The sequence below is a fragment of the Erinaceus europaeus genome, chromosome 7, assembly GCF_950295315.1.
Source record: "Erinaceus europaeus chromosome 7, mEriEur2.1, whole genome shotgun sequence".
Taxonomy (NCBI): domain Eukaryota; kingdom Metazoa; phylum Chordata; class Mammalia; order Eulipotyphla; family Erinaceidae; genus Erinaceus; species Erinaceus europaeus.
This window is the reverse complement of record NC_080168.1, coordinates 43,889,807-43,917,535: the sequence shown is the minus strand read 5'-3', so window position 1 is coordinate 43,917,535 and position 27,729 is coordinate 43,889,807. Positions and strand designations below refer to the sequence as shown.

Sequence of the window (27,729 nt, the reverse complement as noted above, 5' to 3'; positions counted from 1 at the left end):
ATGCACCTGCAGACATGTTTCACCACTAGTGAAGTGTCCCCCTGCAGGGGTTCAAACCTGTTTCCTTGCTCGGGTCCTTGTGCTTAGTACAATATGCACTTAACTGGGTGCACTACCCCCCTGGCCCTATACTACTATTATTATCATTTTTATGATAAATAAGAAATAGGGTGAAAAAGGGAGAAAGAGGTTCCTGTAGCTTGGTCCACCATTCATGAAACTTCCACCCTATGGGGGGGCGGTGCTGGGAGCTTGAAAGAATCTCACTCAAATATTCAGAAAAAAGATCTATCTATCTATCTATCTATATGTATATATATATATATACCTTAACAATAATAATCTTGTAAATAATATTTCCTAAATTAATATTGGCTATATATGCAAGATAAAGTAAATGTAGCCAAGTGGTTACTCCAGAGAAATCTGGATGATTTAAGAGTTATTTGTGTGATCTAGGGAAATGGTTCAGGAGACTGAGGGTAAAATGTTTTTGTGTTGGGGCTGAGCACTGGCACACCCATGATGTGTATGCACATATCATCATACTCGAGGACCAGGGTTCAATCCCTCAGTCCCCATGTGCAGGAGGAAGCTTCACCAGAAGTAGAACTGTGCTGTTTTCTATCTTTCTTCCTCTCCTCTATCAAAGAAAAAGGGGGAAAAAATGCTTGAGCTATTTTTGCCACTTTGTTTTAAGTCTGAAAACAAATCAAAATCCAAATAACACACAATTAAAGGGAAAAACAAACCAAAACAAGCTCCATTGCAGCCCAAGGAGAAAGCTGGGCACCACGGAAAGGGCTGGGCAGAGTCCTGGAAGATAATTGCTGTCTGATCTCTTTCAGGTCACACCCCTGACGGCTTTGAAGTTTGCAGAGCTCTCCGTTCAAGCTGGCTTCCCAAAGGGCGTCATCAACATCATTCCAGGCTCAGGTAAGCCCTCAGATGACCTGCTTTCTAGCACTAATGAGAGGGGCAGGGACCGCTGAGTGGCTGTTTGCCCACTGCTATCTTGTCTTGAATTATAACTCTGTTAATACTTAAGATAGTTTATGAAACAACACTTAGTGATAAATGCACTCACCATATGTTGCTATGCCAAATCTTGGAAAATGAAAAAAAATCAAGGTTTAGGGGCTGGGTACTGGTGCACCAGTTGACCACATTAGCTACAATGCACAAAGACCCAGGTTCAAGCCCCCAGCCCCCACCTGCAGGAGAAAGGCTTCTTCAAAAGTGGTAAAAAGTGGGTGTCTGGTGGTAGAGCAGTGGGTTAAGTGCAGGTGGTGCAAAGTGCAAGGACCAGCGTAAGGACCCCGGTTTGAGCCCCCGGCTCCCCACCTGCAGGGGAGTCATTTCACAAGCAGTGAAGCAGGTCTGCAGGTGTCTATCTGTCCCTCCTCTTTGTCTTCCCCTCCTCTTTCAATTTCTCTCTGTTCTATTCAACAACAACAATATCAATGGCAACAATAACAATAATGGCAACAAAATGGGAGAAAATGGCCTCCAGGAGCAGTGGATCATAGTGCAGGCACTAGGCCCCAGCAATAACCCTGGAGGAAAAAAAAAAAAGATGGTAAAGCAAGGCTGCAGGTGTCTCTCTGTCTCTCTCACTCTCTATATCCTCCTCAATTTCTGGCTATCTATATAAAATAAATAAAGATAATTATTTTTATTTATCTATTTTAATATTTATTTATTCCTTTTGTTGCCCTTGTTTTTTTATATTTATTTTCTCTTTTGTTGCTTTTGTTGTTTTTCATTGTTGTAGTTACTGATGTCGTCTTTGTTGAATAGGACAGAGAGAAATGGAGAGAGAAGGGGAAGACAGAGGGAGAGAAAGATAGACACCTGCAGACCTGCTTCACCGCCTGTGAAGCGACTCCCCTGCAGATGGGGATCCGGAGGCTCGAACCGAGATCCTTAAACCAGTCCTTGTGCTTCATGCCACGTGCATTTAACCCTCTGTGCTACTACCTGACTCCTGCCCTTGTTTTAATAATTTTTTTTAATCCCAAGGTTTATTCATTCCCCCCCGCTACTGCCACCCCCCACTTCCCAGCACTGCTCAGCTTTGGCTTATATTGGTGCTGGGGATTGAACCTGGGACTTCAGAGCCTCAAGCATGAATGTCTTTTTTTTTCTTTTAATTTTTTATCTTTTTTTATTTATTGGATAGAAACAGTCGGAAATTGAGAGGGAAGGGAGAGATAGAGAGGAAGAGAGACAGAGACACCTGTAGCACTGCTTTACCACTCAAAAAGCTTTCCCCATGCAGGTAGGACCAGGGGCTCATACCCAGTTCCTTGTGCACTGTAACATGTGCACTCAACCAGGTGCGCCACCACCTAGCCCCCATGCATGTTTTTTGCATCATCATTATGCTGTCTTCCCAGCCTGATTTACCCATCCTTTAGGGGGCTATTATTGAGATTTTTGTCTGCTCATAATTCATAAAGGAAGTGCTGAACTTAGCTAACTGGATCTAAGAAATCTGCCTCTCCCTCTCTCTCTCTCTCTCTCTCTATCTCTCTATCTATCTATCTATATATATATATATATATTTTTTTTTTTTTTTTTGCTTCGGCTATTGCTGGGGCTTTGTTATAACAAATCTGCCACTCCTAGTAGCTATTTTTTTCTTTTCATTTATTTTTTTTCTTTCTTGTCTTTGATAAAACGAAGAGAAATTGAGAGGAGGAGGAGTGGTAGAGAGGGAGAGATAAAGAGGGACAGGAAAGACACCTGCAACACTGCTTCACCACTTTGAGGCTTCCCTCCTGCAGGTGGGGACCCAGGACTGGAACTTGGATTCTTGTGTTCAATTGGGCACACCACCACCTAGCCCCAAGATTTTGAGTACCACTTGACTGGTCATTTTGCATGTCTGTGTGTTTGGTATTTGTTTGTTTGCTTTCCAAAGCACTGCTCAGATCTGGTTTATGGTGATGCTGGAATTAAAACTGAGATCTCGGAGCCTCAGGCATGAAAGTTTTTTGCATAACCACTGTGCTGTCTCCTTGACCTTGATTAATCTTGTATTCCTTGATGCTGCAGGTGGTGTGGCAGGACAACGTCTTTCTGAACACCCTGATATCCGCAAGCTTGGTTTCACAGGCTCTACGCCTATTGGTAAACAGATCATGAAGAGGTATGGGTGTTACTCCTGTTAAATGTGTGTGTTTTGATTTTTCAAATTAAGGGTGACTTTGAAGAGAGGAGAACCACAACCAAGACAGAAGAGGAATATGCGGGGGCAGGGTGGGGCGGGCAGTAGCACAGGAGTTAAGTGTACATAGTGAAATGCGCAAGGGTGTCTGTTTGAGCCCCCCAGCTCCCCACCTGCAGGGGGTTGCTTCACAAGTGGTGAAGCAGGTCTGCAAGTGTCTTTATTTCTCTCTCCCTCTCTGTCTTCCCCTTCTCTCTCAATTTCTCTCTGTCCTAGCCAATAACAGCAGCAGCAACAACAACAACAATAGAAAGATAACCAGGGTGGTCTGGGAGGTGGCGCAGTAATGAGGCTTTGGACTCTCAAGCATGTGGTCTGGAGTTTGATTACCAGCAGCACATGTGCCAAAGTGATGTCTGGTTATTTTTCTCTCCTCCTGTCTTTCTCATAAATGAATAAATAAATAAATAAATAAAATATTAAAAAAAGAAAAAAAGAGAACCCTATAGATTAAAAAAAAAAGAGGAATATGCTAGTCATGATCTTTGCATGTAATGAAATACTTTTCCAAAGCCAAATACTTTTGAAACCAAAATAAATAAATAATAAAAGAAAAGTAGCACTAGATACTGAAATGCTATACCCTCCTCATAGCCAGGATAATGTAGCACAAAGTAATTTCTAGACTTGTCATAGATATAGATGTTTTGGGAGGGTAAGTCCCAAAAACAACAGATAAGTGAGAAATCTGAGTTATTTGTAAAGCAAATTCCTAAAAACCAATAATACATTAGTTCTTAAAAATTGCAAGCATTCTAGATGTTAACATAAGGCAGTAGATAAAACATCAGCATAGCAGTATAGTCATGTTCATGTCTCTGCTGAGTGAGTCCAACTTTGTCAGATAAGGCAGGAAGAATGGCAGCACACAAGCCAGAAACACATATATATTAAAATGATCCAAAACAAACAATGGTCATTGAGCTGTAAAATGAAGTTTTGCTGCTTTTTTCTTCTATTTGCATGTTTGGACATATTTTTTTAAAGTTTTATTTTTTGATGTTATTTATTTATTGAATAGAGGAGAGAACTTGAGGGAGGCACCAGAGAGAGAATAAGTCATAAGCCCTGCTTCATGACTCAGGAAGCTTCTCTCTGGCAGGTAGGAATAAGTAGCTTGAACTTAGGTCCTTAGTCATGGCAATGCATGTAACCTTGCCCTGTCCCAAAAATATTTTTAATAATAATATTTTTGAAAGAAAAAAATAAACAATGTGCTTCCAGAAGTTGTTAAATGTTTCAGTGCTTTGGTAATCTGGTTGGAGTCTCAATCCCTTGCCAAGTCTTTGTGTTAAGACAGAATCCTTGAACCCAAGAGATCTAAATTTACTTTTTAAGTATTTATTATTATTTTTAATTGCCACCAGGGTTATCACTGTGGTTCTGTGCCAGTGCTATGAACCCACCATTCCTGGTGGCCATTTTTCCCAATTTTTTTTCTTTCTATGTTTTATTAGATAAGACAGAGAGAAATTGAGAGAGGACAGGGAGATAGAGGGAGGGAGAAAAAGGTAGAGACCTGTAGAAATGTTTTACCACTTGTGAAGTGGACATACTAAAGGTAGGGTGTGGGTCACTCCAGGTCCCCTGCCTCCCTGGCCAGCAGTGGCTGGGGATCAGAGCGGCCCCTGGGGGTCACAGGGTGGCTCTAGTGTGGAGGGTGATGTGTGCGGAGAGGAAAGTCATACCAGACTTGGCCAGCTCCGGGAGAAGCCTCTGAGGGTCGACTTACTTATTAAGGGATACAAGCAAGCAGACATACCCATAGTCCAGAGAGAAAGTTGAGATAATCATTAACCCAAACACAATATATAGTTACATCTTGACCTACAAAGTATTTGATCACAACTGTAAAGTTACCACATAAGGCTTGGCCATGAGCTCACAATGCATTTTTCTCTGAGGGTAAATTACAGGCACTTGAGGGCAGGGGGGGAAGAGAGCACTTGAGTAAAATCAGGATATTTGCAGTGGGTTTCAAGTCAGCCATACACAATAATTCATGGCCTTTGTTTTAAGGGGATGGAGTAGCATGTATAGAAAGGTACCCTGTCCGGGGAAGCCCATCCATCACAAGTTCATGAGCTCAGAAGGAACCTGCCTAACTTCTCCCCCAGGAGAGGGGGTGAATTTGAGGTGAATCCACTCAGACTCTCATGGAGACAATGGTCTGGACTTCCTGGACAGAGGGCCCATTCCCCACAGTAGGGAGTGGGGGAGTCAAACCCAGGACCTTGCACTTGGTAATATGTGCACTTAACTGCATGCACCACCACCCAACCCCCTAAATTTAATTATGAGGATCTTTAACTATGTGACCACAACATTAAAAAAAAAAAAAAAAACCAACACTGTTGTTACACGCATTTTCTGTTTTATAAATCTTTATTTTTAAAAATATTTTTATTGTCTTTATTTATTTGATAGAGACAGCCAGAAATCAAGAGGGGAGGGGAAGACAGAAAGGGAGAGAGACAGAGAGACACCTGCAGACCTGCTTTAGGTGGGGACCAGGGACTTGAACCTGGGTCCTTGCGCACTGTAACATGTGCACTCAACCAGGTGCACCACCACCCAGCCTCTGTTTTATAAATCTTTTAAAAATATTGTTTAAAGTTACTTATTTCTTGATAGGACAGAGAAATTGAGAGGGGAAGGAGACATAGATAGGGAGAGAGGAAAAGAGACCTACAGCCCTGCTTCACTGCTCGAAGGTTTCTCACTACAGGTGGAGACCAAGGTCTTGAACCCGGGTCTTTGCACTTAGCCATATGTGTGTTCAATTCAGTGCACCACCACCCAGCTACAAAACATTTTCTAATATATATGAGACACTCAGAATAATATAAACTCTATTGTGTTCACAATTCACTTTTGACAAATATCTATCATTCATACTTTGTCTTGAATTGGTTTAACATCTTTGAGATTTGTTTCCCATTCCAAGTGGTTATTTAAAAACACAAGAGAAAAATAAAATAAAATAAGATAAGATAAAATAAAAACACAAGCTGTCAATGCCCATGTTCAGCAGGGAAGCAATTACAGAAGCCAGACTTTCCACCTTCTGCACCACATAATGACCCTGGGTCCATACTCCCAGAGAGATAAAGAATAGGGAAGCTATCAGGGGAGGAGATGGGATATGGAGCTCTGGTGGTGGGAATTGTGTGGAATTGTACCCCTCTTATCCTATGGCCTTGTCAGTATTTCCATTTTATAAATAAAAATTTAAAAAAATTGAATTTGCCAAGCACCTACAAAAAAATATAAAAACACAAGAGAGCAACACAAGTGGGCAAAGTGTTGGATTTTTCAAGTATGAGGTCCCAAGTTTGATTTCTGCCATCTTATGTACCAGAGTGATGCTCTGGTCTCTCAATCTCTCTCTCTCTCTCTTTCTCTCCCTTCCTTTCTTCCTTTCTCTCTTTCTCTCATAAGTAAACAAATCTTTAAAAGAAAAAAAAAAAAGACAGACAAATTAAGACAACAATGAGATACCACATCACTCCTGAGAGAATGTCATACATCAGGAAAGGTAGCAGCAACAAATGCTGGAGTGGTTGTGGGGTCAAAGGAACCCTCCTGCACTGCTGATGGGAATGTAAATTGGTCCAACCACTGTGGAGAATAGTCTGGAGAACTCTTAGAAGGCTAGAAAGTGGACCTACCCTATGATCCTACAATTCTCCTGGAGATATATCCTAAGGAATCCAACATACCCATCCAAAAAGATCTTTGTATACCTATGTTCATAGCAGCACACTTTGTAATAGCCAAAACCTGGAAGCAACCCAGGTGTCCAACAAAAGATGAGTAGCTGAGCAAGTTGTGGTACATATACACAATGGAAAACTACTTAGCTATTAAAAATAGTGATTTCACCTTTTTCAGCCCATCTTGGTTGAAGCTTGAAGGAATCATGTTAAGTGAAATAAGTCAGAAACAGAAGGATGACTATGGGATGATCTCACTCTCAGGCAGAAGTCAAAAAACAAGATCAGAAGGGAAAACACTAAGTAGAACTTGGACTGGAGTTGGTGTATTACACCAAAGTAAAAGACTCTGGAGTGGGTGAGGAGGGAGGGTTTAGGTCCTGGAACATGATTGCAGAGGACCTAGTGGGGGGTTGAATTGTTATGTGGAAAACTGGGAAATGTTATGCATGTATCAATTATTGTATCTACTGTCAACTGTAAAACATTAATCCCCAGTTAAAAAAAACGACAGACTAAATGTTCATTTCCAATTTATTTTTCTTTAGCTGTGCTGTGAGCAACTTGAAGAAAGTTTCCCTTGAACTTGGTGGCAAATCCCCACTTATCATATTCAATGATTGTGAACTTGACAAGGCTGTGAGAATGGTAAGAGTCAGTCTAAGCCACAAACTAGGTGCCTGCTTCTAAAACACAGATCACTTCCTTATCAGAAATCTCCAAATGAGACTTCATTTAAAAATACATAATTAGAAACTATCCTCTATATGCTTAGAGAGAATACCCTGAGAACTTAATTTTTTAAATAACACCTTCACAATTTACCTCTTTAAATTGTTTTTTAAAAATGGATCAGGGTAGTGGCTAAGGGAGAGTCTCTCTAAGCATCATGATTTACAGAAAATTGATGCCAAGGTAGCACAATGAATGGGACATTGGATTTTCTCTCTTTTTAATTAATTATTTTTATCAGAGCACTGTTCAGCTCTGGCTTATGGTGGTATGAGGGGTTGAACCTGGGTCTTTGAAGCCTCAGGCATGAGACAGTCTCTTTGTATAATCATTATGCTATCTACCCCCCAACTTACTTATTTTTTTATTGAGAGGTTAATGGTTTACAATATAGTCTTTTTTCCCCCTCTCTCATCACTTCTGTCACCAAAGGTCTGTGTCTTCATCCCCAGCCCCATAGATAGCCACTATAGTTCTCCCACAGTCTTAAATATAGGTTGACTTTCCCCCCCCACGTTCGTATATTCAAGTCTCTATATTCTGCATACGATTGAAACTATTCTGTAGTTGTCCTTCCCCTCCTTACTTGCTTCACTGAGCATAATCTTCCCCAATTCCATCCACTCCAAAGGACACAATATCATCTTTTTTTATTGCTGAATAATATTCCATTAAGTATATGTCCCATATATATTTTTTATCCAGTCATTTGTCGAAGGGCATTTTGGTTGTTTTCCAGGTTTTTGCTATTGTTCATAAAGTCACTATGAACATGAGGGTGCATATATCCCTTTGAATCAGTGTTATTATGCTTTTGGGGTATATGCCTAGTAGTAGAATTGCTGACTCATAAGGTGTTTCCATTTGTATTTGTTTAAGGATTCTCTCTCTCTCTCTCTTTTTTTTTATTTGCCTCCAGGGTTGTCGCTGGGGCTCGGTGCCTGCACTACGAATCCACTGCTCCTGGAGGCCATTTCCCCCATTTTATTGCCCTTGTTGTTATTGTTGTTGGATACAACAGAGAGAAATTGAGAGAGGAGGGAAAGACAAAGAGGGGGAGAGAAAGATAGACACCTGCAGACCTGCTTCACTGCCTGTGAGGTGACTCCTCTGCAGGTGGGGAGCTAGGGGCTCAAACTGGGATTCTTATACCAGTCCTTGCACTTTGTGCCATGTGTGCTTAACCCACTGTGCTACCGTTGGGCCCCCAAGATTCTCTATACTGTTCTCCATAATGGATGCATCAATTTACACCCCCACCAACAGTGTAGTAGAATTCCTCTCCCTCTACACCCTCTCCAACACTTATCTTCTCTTGTTGTATTGATAGAGCCCATTCTCACAGGTGTGAGGTGGAATCTCATTGTGGTTTTGATTTGCATTTCTCAATGATGAATGAATTGGAGCATTTCCACATATGTCTGTGGAATGTGTGTATCTTTTTTTTTCTATTTTTTAAAATATTTATTTATTTTCCCTTTTGTTGCCCTTGTTTTATTGTTGTAGTTATTATTGTTGTTCTTGATGTCATCGTTGTTGGATAGGACAGAGAGAAATGGAGAGAGGAGGGGAAGACAGAGAAGGGGAGAGAAAAGACAGACACCTGCAGACCTGCTTCACCGTCTGTCAAGCGACTCCCCTGCAGGTGGGGAGCTGTGGGCTCAAACTGGGATCCTTATACTGGTCCTTGCGCTTTGCGCTATGTGCGCTTAACCTGCTGTGCGCTTAACCTACCGCCCGACACCCCCCCTTTTTTTTTTTAGAGAACTGTCTATTCATATCTTCTGCCCATATTTTAATTGGGCTGTTCTTTTTCTTCAGAGTGAGATGTTATGAGTTCTTTCTACATGTTTGATATCACCCACTTGTCTGAAGTGTACTGTGCAAATATCTTTTCCCATTTGCTACATTTACGGTTTATCCTTATGGAATTTTCTTTTGATGTGTAGAAGTTTTTCAATTTGATATAGTCCCATTTATTCATTCTTGTTTTTGTTTTGCTTGCCCATGGGGTGGAATCTCTAAATATATCTTTAATATGAAGTTCCTGAAATGTTTCACCAATGTATTCTTCTATGTAGGCATTGGATTCTCAAGATGAGATTCTGAGTTCTATCCTTGGCATTCATTGCATGTGGCAGAGTGGTGCTCTGGTTTTATTTTTCTCTTGTAAATAAATAAATAAATAAATAAATAAATAAATAAATAAATAAATAATCTTTAAAAACAAATGCAGAAAAAGCAGAGTTTGGTAGATATCTGTTACTTTGAAATGGATAGGGTAAGATAGACTTGCAGCACCAACTTTGTCCTTGGAGGTATGTCCTTATTGTTAGACATTTAATTTTTTTTCCTATTGTACTCTTTTAAACAGTGCTCATTATACAAAAGGAATAAAGGAAAAACAAAATCCCTTGAAAGAGAGAGATCGGGAGTCGGGTGGTAGTGCAGCAGGTTAAGTGCACGTGGCGCAAAGCGCAAGGACTGGCGTGAGGATCCCGGTTTGAGCCCCTGGCTGCCCACCTGCAGGGGAGTCGCTTAACAGGCAGTGAAACAGGTCTGCAGGTTTCTATCTTTCTCTCCCCTTCTTTGTCTTCCCCTCCTCTCTCCATTTCTCTGCCCTATCCAACGATGATGACATTAACAGCAGTAATAACTACAACAACAAAACAACAAAGGCAACAAAAAGGAACTAAATAAATATTTTTTAAAATCTTTAAAACATAAAATAAAAAGAAAGAGATCAAAGCTAGATTCCTATTTCCCAGTATAATCAATAATCAACTATCTCTGAGCAGTTCTCATCACTAACTAGGCCATTGCTAAGTAGGCCAATTCCTTCTGTGACTTCATCTCTGTGTTTTGCAATTTCATGACAGTCCTGACTTACATATTTTCCTCTTCTGCTGTCAAAGGGTATGGGAGCCGTGTTTTTCAACAAAGGAGAGAATTGCATTGCAGCTGGTCGCTTGTTTGTAGAAGAATCTATCCACGATGAATTTGTGACAAGAGTGGTAAGGCAGCTTCAGATTTGCCCTTGGACTTGCAGAGAAAGTGCTTTGACCCAAAGTGTACTCCTGACATTTGTAATGAGTCTTTAGGTGTGGTGTAAGGACTATGACTTTAAGTCCCAAGTTCAATCCCTAGCACTCCTGTAAGCCAGAGCTGAGAAGTACTCTGATAATTTTTTTTTAAAAAGCACAATAACAATGTTATTTTAAGTATTTGATTGATTACATATGTGAGAGAAAAAGAGAGAGAGAAGGAAACTATGGCACATTTAGTGCTGAGGATTAAACCAGGAACCTCAGGCAGGTGAGTCCATCACTTTACCAGTTAGTTGAGCCATTTCTCTAGTCACTGTAACAATTATTAGTGGTTTAACAGTGTTTTACAGAATTAAAAGGTTTCAAGTGTATAATTTTATACAGTAGTGTGTAGGTCACCAGATCCTCCACAGATGTTCTGTGTAACTGTCCCCAATTCCTGATAACCACCATAGTTCTCACAAAATCTAACAGTTGAGTTAGCAGTGCTTTTTCCCCCACTTTTATTTATTTCTTTATTGGAGGATTAATGGTTTACAGTCCACAGTAAAATACAATAGTTTATACATATGTAATCTTTCTCAGTTCTCCACATAACAACACAACCCCCACTAGGTCCTCCTCTGTCATCATTCTCTAGGACCTGAACCCTTCCCCACACCCCAGAGTCTTTTACTTTGGTGCAATACACCAAACCCAGTCCAAGTTCTGCTTTGTGTTTTCCCTTCTGTTCTATGAGTTACCATTGTTTTCTGTTCTTTTTTTAAATTTTTAAATTTATTTTACTTATTTATTTTGCCTCCAGGGTTATCGCTGGGGCTCGGTGCCTGCACCATGAATCCACTGCTCCTGGAGGCTATTTTTCCCCTTTTGTTGCCCTTGTTGTTTTATCGTTGTTGTTGTGATTGTTATTATTGTCACTGCTGTCATTGTTGTTGGATAGGACAGAGAAAAACTGAGAGAGGAAGGGAAGACAGAGGGGGAGAGAAAGACACCTGCAGACCTGCTTCACCGCTTGTGAAGAGAACCCCCTGCAGGTGGGGAGCCTGGGGCTCGAACTGGGATCTTTAAGCCAGTCCTTGTGCTTTCTGCCATGTGCTCTTAACCCGCTGTGCTACTACCCAACCCCCTGTAAGTTCTTTGTTTTAGTTTTCTACATCCTACATGAGTGAAGTCATTTGGTAGTTGTCTTTTGCTTCTTAATATACTTCTTTTTTAAAAATCTTTTGAGGGAGTCGGGCTGTAGCGCAGCGGGTTAAGCGCAGGTGGCGCAAAGCACAAGGACCGGCATAAGGATCCCGGTTCGAACCCCGGCTCCCCACCTGCAGGGGAGTCGCTTCACAGGCGGTGAAGCAGGTCTGCAGGTGTCTATCTTTCTCTCCTCCTCTCTGTCTTCCCCTCCTCTCTCCATTTCTCTCTGTCCTATCCAACAACGACGACAACAACAATAATAACTACAACAATAAAACAACAAGGGCAACAAAAGGGAATAAATAAATAAAATAAAATATTTTTAAAAATCTTTTGAAATTTTTATTAGTGACTTAATTGATTTACAAAATTTTGAGATAACAGGGGTATAATTCCCCACTGTTCCCACCACAAACTGCAAAAATTCTCCCAAGGTCACAAATACGGATTGACTACTATTTCTGTAACTAGCTATCTATATTTATATGTATTGCCCTTTTGTTTTCTGTAGCCCTGCCTTCTCTTCCTTTATAAATCACATTTATACCTGTTACTAACTACTTCTGAATTTTCTTCCTCTTTTTATTCTTCTCTCTTCGGGTCCTGATGGAATTGGAGTTCAGAGCCCTCTGGTCATCTTCCCTTAACATTTCTCCCCCTATGGAAGCAAGGACCAAAATTCTTTATGGGGTACAGAAGGTGGGAGGTCCAGATTCTGTCTCCACTGGACATGGACGTTGGCAGGTTAATCCGTACCCCCAGCCTGTTTCTATCTTTCTCTAGTGGGACAGGGCTCTGGGGAGGTGAGGTTCTAGGACACATTGGTGAGGTTGTCTGCCCAGGGAGGTCAGGATGGAATTATAGTAGCATCTGCAACTTGGTGGCCAAAATGAAGTAAGATATAGAGCAGTACAGAGTGATTGATGAACAGGAACCATAAAGTAGGAATAAAGCAGATGACAATAGGGATCCTAGGATGGATAGAAGCTGGGAAGCCTATTTTAGGTATGTTCCTAGGGACTCAAAACTAGTAATTTTTGCTTGAGCTTGATAGTTAACATGCAGATGACCTAAAAAATATTATCTGGGAAGAAGGCCTCAGAGTTGAGAATAGGGCTAGAAAGCTGGATAAGGACAGAGAGGAGCTACCAAACTTAAAGAAAATAAATAAATGCAATAAGTTGTTTATCCCATCAATCTAACCTAGGGCCCATATATATTCATAGCACAAGAGCCTGTGTAAGGTGTACTCTTGACTTATTTCACTTAGCATGATCACCTCCAGTTTATTTTGTTCTAACTTATACAGTCTCATCTTTTAGAATTACATAATAGTATTACATTGAATATATCCCCCAGAACTTTTTTTTTTTTTTTTTTTTTTTTTTACCAGAGAACTGATCAGCTCTGGTTTATGACTGGTGCATGGGATTGAACCTGGGACTTTGGAGCCTCAGTCATTAGAGTCTCTTTGCATGCCTATTATGCTATCTACCCTCTGCCATCTCCCAGAACTTCTCTATCTAATTGTTTGCTGTTGGGCATTTAGTTTGCTTCCATATTTCATGTACATAGGGGTGCAATATCTTTTTGAATTTGTGTTTTCATGTTATGGCAATATTAAAAAAAACAACACAGTCCTTATATTTTAGAACTACTTTCTGACATAGTTACAGATTAAATAATATGACATCTAGAATTTATTTCAAAATCAACCAAGAGGGGAGAAAGTACAGAGTGACACGTAGGGAAATAAATAAACCTCACATGGTACTTACTGAGCCCAGGTAGTAGATCTGAAATTTTATGATGCTATTTGTCTACTTTTTTTGCCTCCAGGGTCATTGCTGGGGCTCAGTGCCTGCACTACGAATCCACTGCTCCTGGAGGCCATTTTTTTCCACTTTGTTGTTGGATAGGACAGAGAGAAATTGAGGAAGGGTAGATAGAGAGGGAAAGAGAGACACTGCAAACCTGCTCCACCACTTGTGAAGCTGTCCCCTGCAGGTGGGGGAGCCAGGGGCTCAAACCAGGATCCTTGAGCCTTGCACTATGTGTGCTTAACCCAGTGTGCCACCACCCAGCCCCTATTTGTCAACTTTTATGTGTATTTATAACTTTTCATGGCAAAAAAAAAAACTACACGTCTATATAAAAGAAACTAATAGGGATGGAGTGTAGATAGCATAATGGTTATGCAAAAAGACTCTCCTGCCTGAGGCTCCAAAGTCCCAGGTTCAATCCCCCACACCACAATAAGCCAGAGCTGAGCAGTGCTCTGGTTAAAAAAGAAAGAAAAGAAAGAAAGAAACTAATAAAGGAAAATAAATAACTATTACCTATATTTTGTCCTGCATACATAAACTTCCTGAGCCTAAGCTTTTAAAAATATTTATTTATCTTCCCTTTTAAAAAAATATTTATTTCCTTTTTGTTGCCCTTGTTTTTACTGTTGTTGTTGTCGTCGTCGTTGTTGGATAGGACAGAGAGAAATGGAGAGAGGAGGGGAAGACAGGAGGAGAGAAAGATAGACACCTGCAGACCTGCTTCACTGCCTGTGAAGTGACTACCTGGTAGGTGGGGAACCAGGGGTCGAACTGGGATCCTTATGGTGGTCCCTGCGCTTTGCGCCACGTGCACTTACCCCGTTGCGCTACCGCCTGACTCCCTATTTTCCTTTTTGTTGCCCTTGTCTTATTGTTTTAGTTGTTAGTTGTTGTTATTAATGTCATCATTGTTGGATAGGACAGAGAGAAATGGAGAGAGGAGGGGAAGACAGAGAGGGGGAGAGAAAGATAGACACCTGCAGTCCTTCTTCACCGCCTGTGAAGTGACTTCCCTGCAGGTGGGGAGCCGGGGGCTCCAACCGGGATCCTTCTGCCGGTCCTTCCACTTTGCACCACGTGTGCTTAACCCGCGCTACCACCCGACTCCCAAGCCTCAGTTTTTTCATCTGTAAGACAAAAATATTAAGTACCTACCATGAAGACTAAATAACAGTCTACCCTGTATGTGGTAGCACACTGGAGGCCCTTTTTTTCAAGCCATTTTCTTATCTGAATCACAGTGGTTTACAAGCTTGTAGAGCGCAGGGTATATATAGTTCCACACCACATGCTACACCAGCACCTCCCCTTTACCAGTTTCACAAAGTCACCACCTAGTAGAAGCTCAGACCAGACTGTCTCCCTCGTGATTATTAACAGCCATTTATGTTTTGTGAACTGGATGGCATACAGGTGGAAGAAATTAAAAAGATGAAAATTGGTGATCCACTTGACAGATCTACAGATCACGGGCCCCAGAACCATCAGGCCCACCTGGAGAAGCTCCTGCAGTACTGTGAAGCCGGGGTGAAGGAAGGGGCCACCTTGGTGTACGGGGGAAGGCAAGTCCAGAGGCCAGGTAAGTTCTGCAGGTGGGAGGGGGACCTGGAAACAGGGCACCTGACCTTTTTTTTTTTCTGCCTTCAGGTTTTCTTTCTTTCTTTCTTTCTTTCTTTCTTTCTTTCTTTCTTTCTTTCTTTCTTTCTTCCTTTCTTTCTTTTTTTCCTCCAGGGTTATTGCTGGGGCTCAGTGCCTGCACTACGAATACACTGCTCCTGGAGGCCACCTTTTCCCTCTTGCTGCCCTTGTTGTTTATTGTTGTTGTTATTATTGTTGTTGTTGTTATTGCTGTCATTGTTGTTGGATAGGACAGAGAGAAATAGAGAGAGGAGGGGAAGACAGAGGGGGAGAGAAAGATAGACACCTGCAGACCTGCTTCACTGCTTGTGAAGCAACCCCCCTGCAGGTGGGGAGCAGGGGCTCAAACTGGGATCCTTATGCCAGTCCTTGCGCTTTGTGCCATGTGCATTTAACCCTCTATGCTACCACCCAACCTGTTGTTTTCTTCGGGCTGGCTTCACGGGCAGTTAACTGATGACCAGAAACTTGTGGCTGAGCTGAGAATGCAGTTTAATCTTTATTCATGAGCGGGCAAACAACCTAATCACCACACCATGTGCTCCTCCATCTTTCTCCTCCAGCAGCAGAGAGGAACTCAGGAAATATGTAGGATAAGGGGCGGGGAGAAGGGAGAAGCTCGAAACTAGCAAGGGGTAAACCAAATCACCCGGAGGCGGGGGGGGGGGGTGAGACCAAACCAATGTAACAGAAAAGACCATGTAAATAGACCACAATGTCAAGCAATGTAACAGAAGCAGAACTAGATCCCAGAAGTAGAACTAGAAGCATACCAACAATTCCCCCTTTCCTTTTTAACTAATTGACCATAGTATCAGGAGTGTGGGGTGAACAGAAACCTATATCGTACAGGCATTTTCAAAAAAGAAACTGGCACAAACATGGAGGAACAAGTAAGCGAGCAACAAGAACCAGTGTGCTGCCAAGGGAAGGCTTGAGGGGAGGTGTTTCTTGCCTCTGTGGGCAAGGCTTTATCAAGATAAAGGACCTTTCCTGCCTCTGTGGGCTTCTCTTGCCTCTGGGGGGCGTTTCTTGCCTCAACGGGCATTTCTTGGCTCTGTGGGCATTACCTAGCATGGGGGGGGTATGGCCTATAGAGTCCCATGGCAGCTGGCTGCCGTCAGTCTTTGAGAAACCCAGCACCATAAAGGGAAGCCACTGTAGTGTTGTGTACCAGTAAGTCCGATGGAAGTGCCAGTTCAAAGCAGATGTCCACAGATGTATGAGGAAGGTCAGCTGCTGGAATTTTGCTTTTCTGTAGATAACTTGACAGCTGCAATTCACTTACTTATGAAACAAAACTTGTAGCAGGTTAGAAGTTTACCACAATTGATAACTCGATTATTATAACTGGTTTAGGTATCTTTATAAATTTGGAAGGTCTTCGTCTTCTTCATTTTATTTTAAGACTCCTAACCAATCTAAGCACAATAAAATGTGGTAAGTCAAAGAACCACTGCTAGAGCCTCAGGCATGAGAATCATTAGCATAACCATTGTGCAATCCACCGTTTCTAATTGAGAAGGAATCTGAGAGCTTTACATATCAATAACGTCTTATTTAACCTTTTGTTACACCCATTCAAGATGGAGACACACCCTAGGTGTGCGCAGGTTTTTTAGACCAACTTAGTTAAAATATATTGATTTTTAACTAATTTTTACCTCAGACTTTAAATGTAAGTTAATTTTACCTTTATGAGAACTACGTTGAAAACCTTTTTCACTTAACTTTGCCTGGTAAGAATGTAGCCTTAAAGTTACATTTAAAAAAATTTTTTTTAATATTTATTTTATTTATTTATTCCCTTTTGTTGCCCTTGTTGTTTTATTGTTGTAGTTATTGTTGTTGTTGTCGTTGTTGGATAGGACAGAGAGAAATGGAGAGATGAGGGGAAGACAGAGAGGAGGAGAGAAAGATAGACACCTGCAGACATGCTTCACCGCCTGTGAAGCGACTCCCCTGCAGGTGGGGAGCCGGGGTTCGAACCGGGATCCTTATGCCGGTCCTTGTGCTTTGCACCACCTGCGCTTAACCCGCTGCGCTACAGCCCAACTCCCCTTAAAGTTACATTTTTAACCTTAAAGTGAATGTTTACCAAACTTTAAACACAAACATAAACATGGTCTTCAATACACAAGGAGAAAAACTTTTGTTATGAAGACATGTCATTTTAAACACGAGTTTAGATCTATACTGTCTTAGCCATTTGGGGAGTGTGTTGTCTGGCAGTGGCTTCTTGCCCAACTTCAGCTCCAGGAATTGCAGGTTGCCATCTCTGCAGGGATCTCTGCGTATTCTAGCTCCTCTGCCTTCAGAGCCGAGCTGGGTATCTCGGCCAGGGGGCCCAGTCCCAGCAGGGAGCCCGCGGTCTCCAGATGGTCCAGGATCTGCCCAGACTTCATAGCAGGAGGGCAGGCGGGCCGGCTGTGCAGAAGGCATGGACCAAGGTGGCCCGGGGTGGCGGCCAGGATGGGCTGCACCCCTGCCCGCCATGTCTGCCGCCCTGCTCCCAGTGGCTGAGCAGTGTGGAGGGAGCCCACGCTGAATGCCCTGCACCATGCCGCGGTGAGCCGGCTCCTGCAGGTGGGCGGCGGGCAGAAAGCAGTGTATGGCCCAGAGAGAAATGTTCCAGAAGCAGAAAAACAGTCTCATGAAGAAAGGGCAGAGGCCTTTGGAAACCTCTTCACAAGCAGAAAAGCATCCCATAATGGATAGGTAGCCAAATCTTCACTTATCTGAGAGATGCGCAGGTCAGGTCCCACGTTGTAGCACCATATGTTGTTTTCTCCCGGCTGGCTTCACAGGCAGGTAACAGATGACCAGAAACTCATGGCTGAGCTGAGAACGCAGTTTAATCTTTATCCACGAGCGGGCAAACAACCTAATCACCACACCATGTGCTCCTCCATCTTTCTCCTCCAGCAGCAGAGTCAGGAACTCAGGAAGTATGTAGGATAAGGGGCAGGGAGAAGGGAGAAGCGCAAAACTAGCAAGGGCTAAACCAAATCTCCCGGAGGCAGGGAGGGGGTGAGACCAAACCAATGTAACAGAAAAGATTATGTAAATAGACCACAATGTCAAGCAATGTAACAGAAGCAGAACTAGATCCCAGAAGCAGAACTAGAAGCATACCAACACCAACCCATGCTTTTTTTATTTTCTTTTCTCTTTTTTCTTTTTTTTAATTTTATTTATTTATTTTCCCTTTTGTTGCCCTTGTTGTTGTAGCCTTGTTGTGGTCATTATTGTTGTTGTTGATGTTGTTGTTGGATAGGACAGAGAGAAAGAGAAACTGAGAGAGGAGGGGAAGACAGAGATGGGGAGAGAAAGATAAGACACATGCAGACCTGCTTCACTGCCTGTGAAGGGACTCCCCTGCAGGTGGGGAGCTGGGGGCTCAAACCTGGATCCTTATGCCGGTCCTTGCACTTCATGCCCCGTCTGCTTAACCCACTGCGCTACCGCCCAACCCTCTCTTTTTTTTGCTCGGTGCCTGCACTATGAATCCACTGCTCCTGCCAGCCATTACCCCTCCCCCCCATTTTTTATTGGACAGGACAGAGAGAAATTGAGAGGGGTGGGGGAGAGAGAGAGAGGAAGAGAGACAGAGAGGGACCTGCAGACCTGCTTCACCACTCATGAAGCTTTACCCCTATAGGTGGGGAGCCAGCGGCTTGAGCCTGCATCCTTTCATGGGTCCTTGCACTTCTTAGTATGTGCACTTAACCAGGTGCAACACTACCTGGCCTCTGCACCTGACTTCTTAAGTCATAATGGATGGTAGCTATTGTTCTTGTGGCATCAATAGCAGCATTTATTTTTATGAACAGAAGAACTAATAATTTTTAAGTTATTTTTATTTTTATTCTGCCTCCAAGGTTATATTACTGGGGCTTGATGCCTGCACTACTAATCCACTGCTCTTAGAGGCCATTTTCCCCACTTTGTTGCCCTTGTTGTAGTTGTTATTGTTGTTACAGCTCTTGTTATTGTTGGATAGGAAAGAGAGAAATTGAGAGAGGAGGGGAGGACAGAGAGGGGGAGAGAAAGACAGACACCTGCAGACGTGCTTCACCACTTGCGAAGCAAACCCCCTATGCAGGTGGGGAGCTTGGGGTGCCAATAGGGATCCTTAAGCTGGCCCTTGAACTTTGCACCATGTGGCTTAACCCTCCGCAATACTGCCCAGCCCTCAAGAACTAATATTTTCATCTCCTGTGGGCAATTTGGGGTAAGTCTTGCTATGTAAAATGGTATGGAATGTGGACTGCTGTTTTACAAAGCTGTGAAAAACAAAATGAATGTGATGGGCCCTGAACTATACATCAAATAGTTCCATAGGTAGCACTTGGATGTGTTATTCATATCAGGTTAACTTAATAGTAGACAACTGTCATTCAAGCTGTCATTCAAAGAATTCATCTTTGCTGTTATAATCCTGGATGGATTTCATTCTGCTGTCTAAAGCAGTACTTGTTAAAAGGACAGGTAATTGGGAGTCAGGCTGTAGCGCAGCAGGTTAAGTACACATGGCACCAAGTGCAAGGGCCGGCTTAAGGATCCTGCCCCCGGCTCCCTTACCTGCAGGAGAGTCACTTCACAAAGGGTGAAGCAGGTCTGCAGTTATCTGTCTTTCTCTCCCCCTCTCTGTCTTACCCTCCTCTCTCCATTTCTCTCTGTCCTATACAACAATGACAACATTGGTGAGGTCGTCTGCCCAGGGAAGTCAGGTAGAGGTGTGTGGGATGCTTTGTGCCATACAGCATCACCTGTGAAGTCTTAGTGCCCAAAATATTTGACCTGATTTTGATTAGGCCTGCAGGTCAAAATCTCCATTAATGAGAAATACAATTGGAGCTAAGAAATGGCACTCCCAGTTGAATGCATATGTTACCATGCTCAGGGGTCCAGGTTCCCTAGTCCCCAACTTGCAGGAAAGAAGCTTCACAATTGGTGAAGCAGTGTAGAATACATCTCTCTCTCCCTATTTTCCCTTCCCCTTTCAATTTCTCTCTGACATGTCAAAATAAAAATTAAATTTAAATGATTGATAAGAACAGAAGTAGAATCCCAAGAAAGAAGCAAGATATTTAACAGGGTGGCACACTGGGTGTCTTTAACAAGTTGATGGCATAAGAAATGGGGTATCAATAAAGAAGGAAAATATTCTACATTAAGGACAGTTAGGGAGGCAGGCAATGTGCACCTGGTTAAGTACACAGGGGCGCAGGTTCAAACCCCTAATCCCCATCTGCAGGGGGATGTTGGGAAATTGTGAGAATGTGGTTGAGCTTGGCAGGGTTTGACTTGAGGGGACATCCATCCTGTCAGTCTCTCTCTCTCTCTACTGAGAGGTTGAGCAAGCAGGGACACAACCCCCCAAGGTTTGCCTCATCTTATCAGACTCCCTGCCTCACAAAGCACCCTGCATTCCTGATACTATGGCCTGCTCCCTTATTATCTGCATAATCTTTTGCCTGAAAGATCCCCACCCATTCCATTCCTTTGATCTATCTTCTTTCTATCCTCAAGACCCTCCCTGCCTGCAGGGTATTATTAATCCTACCAGTTAAAACCCTCCCAACAGTTGCTAAGGAAGTTCTTACCTTTCCCAGCCCCTTTTGCCTTTCTCCTCCCCTTTCCAAACCATGTCAAGCCATTTCTGTTTCTGACTTGCCACTTCCAGTTCCGACTCTTAAAAGCCTGGGCTCTCGGATCAGTAAAGAATTGAATGGCCTCACCACCACGAGCTCTGTTCATGAGTCATCTCCCTCGCTTCACTGAGTGAGTAGCAGCCCAGGCTGGCTCTGGTCGTGTTCTCTCCAACCCAGAAAGTATGCACCTGGGAAGAGGCACCCCCACGCTAGCCCGGCAAGGGGAAAGCTTCATGAATGATGAAGCAGTATTGCAGGTGTCTCTCTGTGTTTCTCCTTCTATTTCTTCCTTCCTCTCTGTCTCTATCCAACAACAACAACAAAAAAAGGACAGTTAGGAGAACTAGAACCCAAATAAGACAAGTATTTACCCTAAACTGATGTTCTTTTCTTTGGTTTTTGAAACAGGCTTCTTTATGGAACCAACTGTCTTCACTAACGTGGAAGACCACATGTACCTCGCCAAAGAGGAGTCCTTTGGGCCTATTATGGTCATTTCTAAGTTCCAAAATGGGTAAGATTTTTCAGACACTGATTTCATTGTCAAATGGGACAGATTGGCAAGGAAGCAGTGGCATAACCATAGAAAGCCGGGAATAAAGTGCAGTGGGCTGAGTTTGCATATGGCTGTGGAATGAACCTAATCATCCAGTGATTCTTGCTCGCTTTGTTAAGCAGAGTTATGGGGGCTGGGTGGTGGGTCACTGGGTGCAGCACACGTATTATGAACAAAGCACAAGGACCTGCACAAGTATCTGGGTTCGAACCCCCGGCTTTTGAGCTGCATGGGGGATGCTTCACAAGTGGCAAAACAGGTCTTCAGATGTCTCTCTCTTTCTCTCTCCCTCTCTACCTCCTCTTCCTCTCTCAATTTCTCTCTCTCTCCTATCCAAGAAAATGGAAAAAATGGCGACCGGGTGTGGTACATTTATAGTCCCGGCACCAAACCCAGTGATAACCCTGGAGGAAAAACAAACAAACAAAAATAAAGCAGGGTTATTATGAAAACTATATTACAATACACTCTTTAACAGGTTTTTTGTTCTTTTCACTCTTTAACAGTTTCATAGAATAACCATATGGTTGAAGCTCAGCCAAAGATATCCCTCATGATTATTCACTGCCAATTGTGTTTTGGGTCATCCTTTGTGAGTCATCCTAAGGACTGGTAATTAACTGTTGGATGCTATTGCTGAGGCCATTATTACACTAGTTACATTTCCAAAAGCAGGCAAGATGTGCCATGAAGCTGCACAGCCCTGACTACCCTCCAGGACCATCAGCATTAAGTCATCTTCCTGCCTCAGTCCAGCCAGTCAATATTCTTATCCCTACTGTGTTCACTGCACCAAGACCAGGAAAGTTTTAGCATAGCCTTTGTTCCTTCCTAGTCAGCTTTGAGATCTCCAGTGTAAGTTTAAAATGTTGTAGAAGTGCGAAGCTCAAGGACCGGCATAAGGATCCCGGTTCGAGCCCCTGGATCCCCACCTGCAGGGGAGTCACTTCACAGGTGGTGAAGCAAGTCTCCAGGTGTCTATCTTTCTCTCCCCCTCTCTATCTTCCCCACCTCTCTCCATTTCTCTCTGTGCTATCCAACAATGACAACAACAATAACATCAACAATAACAACTACAACAATAAAACAAGGGCAACAACAGGAAATAAATAGATATTTAAAAAAATTTAAATGTTATAGAAGCAAGGTTATCATTGTAAAGCCCTTTAGAAAGTGACATGTGGAAGGTTGTGCTGACTCTCAAAAGGAAATTCAGCCCAACAAGGTTTGCATCCAGTTACTATGCTCAGGGATCTGGGTTCAAGCCCAGATCCCCACTTGAGAGAGGAGGGGAGCATCATAAGTGGTGAAGCAGGTCTGCAAGTCTTTCTCTCTTTCTTTCTTTTCTCCTTCTTCTCCTTCTCCTCCTCCTCCTCCTCCTCCTCCTCCTTCTTCTTCTTTAATCAGAGCACTGCTCAGCTCTGGTTTATGGTGGTGTGGAGGATTGAACCTGAGACTTTGCAGTCTCAGGTAAGAGAGTTTATTTGCAGAACCATTATGCTATCTACCCCCTGCCTTCTTTCTTCCTCTCAATCCCCTCCTCATACCCTCAATTTCTCTCTGTACTATCAAATCAAATAGAAATTAAAAAAAAAAGGAAAAATGTCTATGAAAACCAACCTCCAATTATAACTGCCCCCCCAAAAAAAAATTAAAAAATCTTTAGGAGGTTGTCAGGACTGTTTTCAAACACAAAGGTGAAAACACAAAGGTGTTTTCAAACACAAACCATCAGAACAACAAATGTGTCTTTGCTTTACATAAACCAAACTTTTTGTCTCCTTAAAATCATCCTGTAGAGACATTGAAGGAGTGCTGCAGAGAGCTAATAACACCGAGTACGGCCTGGCCTCAGGAGTTTTCACAAGAGACATAAATAAAGCCATGTACGTGAGTGAAAAGCTGGAAGCAGGCACTGTTTTTATTAACACATACAACAAGACAGACGTGGCAGCGCCTTTTGGTGGAGTGAAGCAGTCTGGCTTTGGAAAGGACTTAGGTATGTTTCTCTTTCCTGGACCCGGTCCCCACCATTGTCACAGCTGAGTCTGCTCCAACAGGTGTTTTGAAGGGTATTTCTTACATACTGGTTTGAACTGTTTTTTTTTAAAATTTTTTAAAAGATTTTATTTATCCATTAATGAGAAAGATAGGAGGAGAGAGAGAAATAACTAGACATCACTCAGGTATATGTGCTGCAGGGGACTGAACTCAGGACCTGCTGCTTGAGAATCCAGTGCTTTATCCACTGCGCTACCTCCTGGACCACTGTTTTGTTTTGTTTTTTAATTTAAAGTTTTTTGGTTTTTTTTTTAGTTCATTTGTTGCCCTTGTTGTTTTATTGTTGTTGTTATTGTTGCTGTCATTGTTGGATAGGACAGAGAGAAATGGAGAGAGGAGGGGAAGACAGAGAGAAGGAGAGAAAGACGCCTGCAGACCTGCTCCACTGCTTGTGAAGCGACTCCCCCTGAACGTGGGGAACTGAGGGCTCGAACCGGGATCCTTACGTTGGTCCTTGCACTTCGCCATGTGTGCTTAACCTGCTGCACTACTGCCCAACCCGAGATAGACTGCAGACCTGCTTCACCGCTTGTGAGGTGACCCCACTATAGGGGAGGAGCCGAGGGCTCGAAACACACCAGGATCCTTAGGCCAGTACTTGTGCTTTACACCATGTGTGCTTAACCCACAGCGCTATAGACAGGCTCTCCTAACTGGGTTTTATAAGGGCATTCCTTTCTTTTCTTTTTAATCTTAAACACCTTTTATCTTAGTTTAATTTTAAAAAATTTTTTATTAGTGATTTAATAGTGACTGACAATATTGTAAGATAACAGGGGTACAATTCCATACAGTTCCTACCACCAGAGTCCTGTGTCCCATCACCTCCATTGGACACTTCCCTATTCTTATACCTCTCTGGGAGTATGGACCAAAATTCTTTTTTTTTTTTGCCTCCAGGGTTATTGTTGGGGCTTGGTGCCTGCACTACAAATCCACTGCTTCTGGTGGCCTTTTTTTTTTTTTTTTTTCTGTTTTATAGGATAGAACAGAGAAAAAATGAGAGGGGAAGGGGATACCAATAGGAAGAGAGACACCTACAGACCTGCTTCACTGCTTGTGAAGTGATGCCACTGTAGGTAGGAAGCCAGGGGCTCAAACTGGGATCCTTGCTCAGGTCCTTATATTTTATGCTATGTGCGCTTAACCTGGTGTGCCACTGCCCAACCCCCTGACCAAAAGTTTTATGGGGTACAGAAGGTGGAAGGAATGGCTTCTGTAATGGCTTCTCCACTGGACATGGATGTTGGCGTTGCCTTTCCCTAGTGGGTAGGGCTCTGGAGAGGTGAGACTTTGGGACACATTGGTGAGTTCATCTGCCCAGGGAAGTCAGAATGGTATCATAATAGCATCTGCAACTTACTGGCTGAAAGGCATTAAGATATAAAGGAGGACAAATTGTTTAATAAACTTCTCAGCCCTGGCATAAGGTGGTGCTGGGGATTGAATCTGGGACCTCAGGCACACAAGCTTGTACTCTAATAGGTTGAACTTTCTCTCCAGCATAATGTCAAACGTTGTTGTTTAAAATAAAGTTTATGCCGAAAATGTTTTTAAAGACTGGGCCAGGAAGATAACAAAAGGAGTAGATTCCCATGGCTTCCAAGTCTGAGGTCTGTTTCCATCCTCAGAACCTCATATGCCAGAACTGAGCTCTGCTCTCAAATTCTCTCTTATCTCTTAGAAAAAAAAAAAAATCCGGGGCAAGGGAAATAGCTCGCTTGGATAGTGGACTGCTTTGCCACATATGTGATCCAGGCTCAAACCTGGCCCCCATTGCATTGAAGGAAGCTTCGGTACTGTGGTCTCTTTCACTATCTTTTTGCCTGTCTCTATCTAAAGAGGAGGAGGAGAAGACGAGGAAGAAGAAAAAAAATAAATGAATTTTAAAATAACAAAATAAGATTATCATCTTTTAGCTCAATTATGTTTTGATAACCTGACATTTAATGTGAACAATGTGTGGAACTAAGTGGAAATAAGAATGACCAGTTAGCTCCAAGAGTAAACCCATCTCAGAGCTGCTTGACAGTCTTTCAGAGCCAACACTGGAACTGGCAGGGCTTTCTAGGGGTCTGGGAACTCAAGAGTTAGAGTTTGTAGAAAGCCCAAAATGTAATTAATGGGGGATGGGGGAGTGGGTGGCGGGGTCATGTTTTGAATAATAGCTAACTTTTTTTTTCCTAATTGCCACTAGGGTTATTGTTGGGGCTGGGTGCCTACACTAAGAATAGACTGCTCTCAGCAGCCTTTTTTTGTTTGTTTAGTTTGTTTGTTTTCCCTTCCCTTTTCTTTGATAGGACACAGAGAAATTGGGGTTGGGGGAGGTAGAGGAAGAGAAAGACACCTGCAGAAAGACACTATTTGTGAAGCATCCCCCTGAAGGGGGGGGTAGGGGCTGGAACCCGGGTTCTTGCACATGGCAATGTGTGCATTCAACTGTGTGCGCCACCACTCGGTGCCCAAATAATAGCTGAATTTGAACACCAAGTATAGACCAGGACTATTCTGCTTTACCAGTATGTGTACAAGCATTTGTTACAGCAGCCCTGAGACATAAGTGCTGTTAACAGCCTTGTCTTCCAAAGGAGGAAAATGGAGAGAAATTCAAATGGAGAGTATTCAAAGCCAGACCAGGAGTCCATAGTCATTCCCAGGTCCATTCTGGTATGTTGTTTCCAAAGTTAAAAGGGTTGTGACTTTTCTTTTCCTTTTATATATATATTTTCCATCATAGTTATTGCTGGGGGCTGTTGCCTACACAATAAATCCACCACTGTTAGTAGCTTTTTTTTTTTTTTTAGTTTGGTAGATCAAAATAGAGAGGGGTTGGGTAGACAGAGAAGGAGAAAGACACCTGCAGATCTGCTTCACCACTTGTGAAGCTTCCCTGCTGCCTCAGCTGGGGAGCAGGGCTTGAACCTGGGATCTCTGAGCATGGTCATGTGTGTGCTTAAGCAGATGTACCACTGCCTGGCTTCCATGACTTTTTTGAGAGACTGTGGTTTGCTAATACATGTCTGACTAGTTTTTTTTTTCTTTTTATCTTTCCCCTTTCATGATGACTTTTGGTAACGTAGTTGCAGCAATTAAAAGTAGCTCTCATTTTAAATTTGCGCCATGTGCACCCAACCACTGCGCTACCGCCAGGCCCCCAGGGACCTGGTTTTAAGAACCCCTGGTCCCCATAGGGGGGTAGCTTCACAAGTAGTGAATAAGTACCGAGGTGATATATATATATATATCACTAACCCCTTTCCCTCTCAGTTTCTCTCTGTCCTACCAAATAAATAAACCTAGAAAAAAACTGCTTTGTGATTCTTTGCTCACTTCTGCTTCATAGATATTTGTCTATACTGTCTGTTAATATGATATAGCTACTATTCATCAATATAATCTGAAAGGTAGTATCCTGGCCATTTCGTTCAACTTAAATGGGTAAAGGGTCGAAATGGAGTTTGTCATCAAAAAGGAAATAGAGGAAAAAGGTGTTGGCTGGAGAGGGCCTGAGTTAGCACTCTGGTCTTTAGCCTGCTGGCTAATCTCAGTCCTTATTCCTCACAATGTGGTCCTCTGACCGTGAGCACCAGGACTGAGATCAGAAATCCTCATTCAGCATTCAGCATCAGGAGTTAGTTCCCCTGGTAGGGAAGGCAAGTTATCATGCACCGAGGCCCTGGATTTGATCCCCATCACCACACTGGGATCACCATGGATGGCACTAGGGGTGATGGAGCTGTGCTGTGATGTCTGTTTCAGTTTCTTCTATCTCTTTAAAAGTCTTGTCACACTTGAGGCCTGTGTTGCACTGTATAGAACCAGAAACTAGTTTCATACATGCTCCAGGTAATGGACATGAACTTCAGAGACTGAGGTGGTGGTACATCTGGTAGAGCATACATGTTATTATGAGAAAGGACCCATGTTCAAGCCCCTCAGTCCCCACCCACAAGGGGAAGCTTCATGAGCAGTGGAGCAGTGCTGCAGGTGTCTCTCTCTCTCCCCCCCTTTTATGTACCCCCTCTCAATTTACTATCAAATAAATAAAATCTACCTGCTTTGCTCTTCCCCAG

General features: G+C 42.8%; 1 protein-coding gene across 3 annotated transcripts in view; it reads left to right on the top strand.

Annotated features, from left to right (window-relative positions):
* ALDH1L2 (aldehyde dehydrogenase 1 family member L2) overlaps positions 1 to 27,729 on the top strand; it is a 72,103-nt gene that overhangs the window by 41,203 nt on the left and 3,171 nt on the right. For 2 of the 3 annotated variants that reach the window (XM_007533032.3, XM_060194320.1), the window contains 7 exons: positions 849 to 936; positions 3,061 to 3,154; positions 7,497 to 7,596; positions 10,596 to 10,694; positions 15,158 to 15,323; positions 21,448 to 21,553; positions 23,395 to 23,594. In XM_007533032.3, coding sequence (XP_007533094.1) covers positions 849 to 936; positions 3,061 to 3,154; positions 7,497 to 7,596; positions 10,596 to 10,694; positions 15,158 to 15,323; positions 21,448 to 21,553; positions 23,395 to 23,594 — 853 coding nt within the window. The remainder of the gene's footprint in view (positions 1 to 848; positions 937 to 3,060; positions 3,155 to 7,496; positions 7,597 to 10,595; positions 10,695 to 15,157; positions 15,324 to 21,447; positions 21,554 to 23,394; positions 23,595 to 27,729) is intronic. The other variant, XM_060194319.1, reaches the window with a different exon arrangement.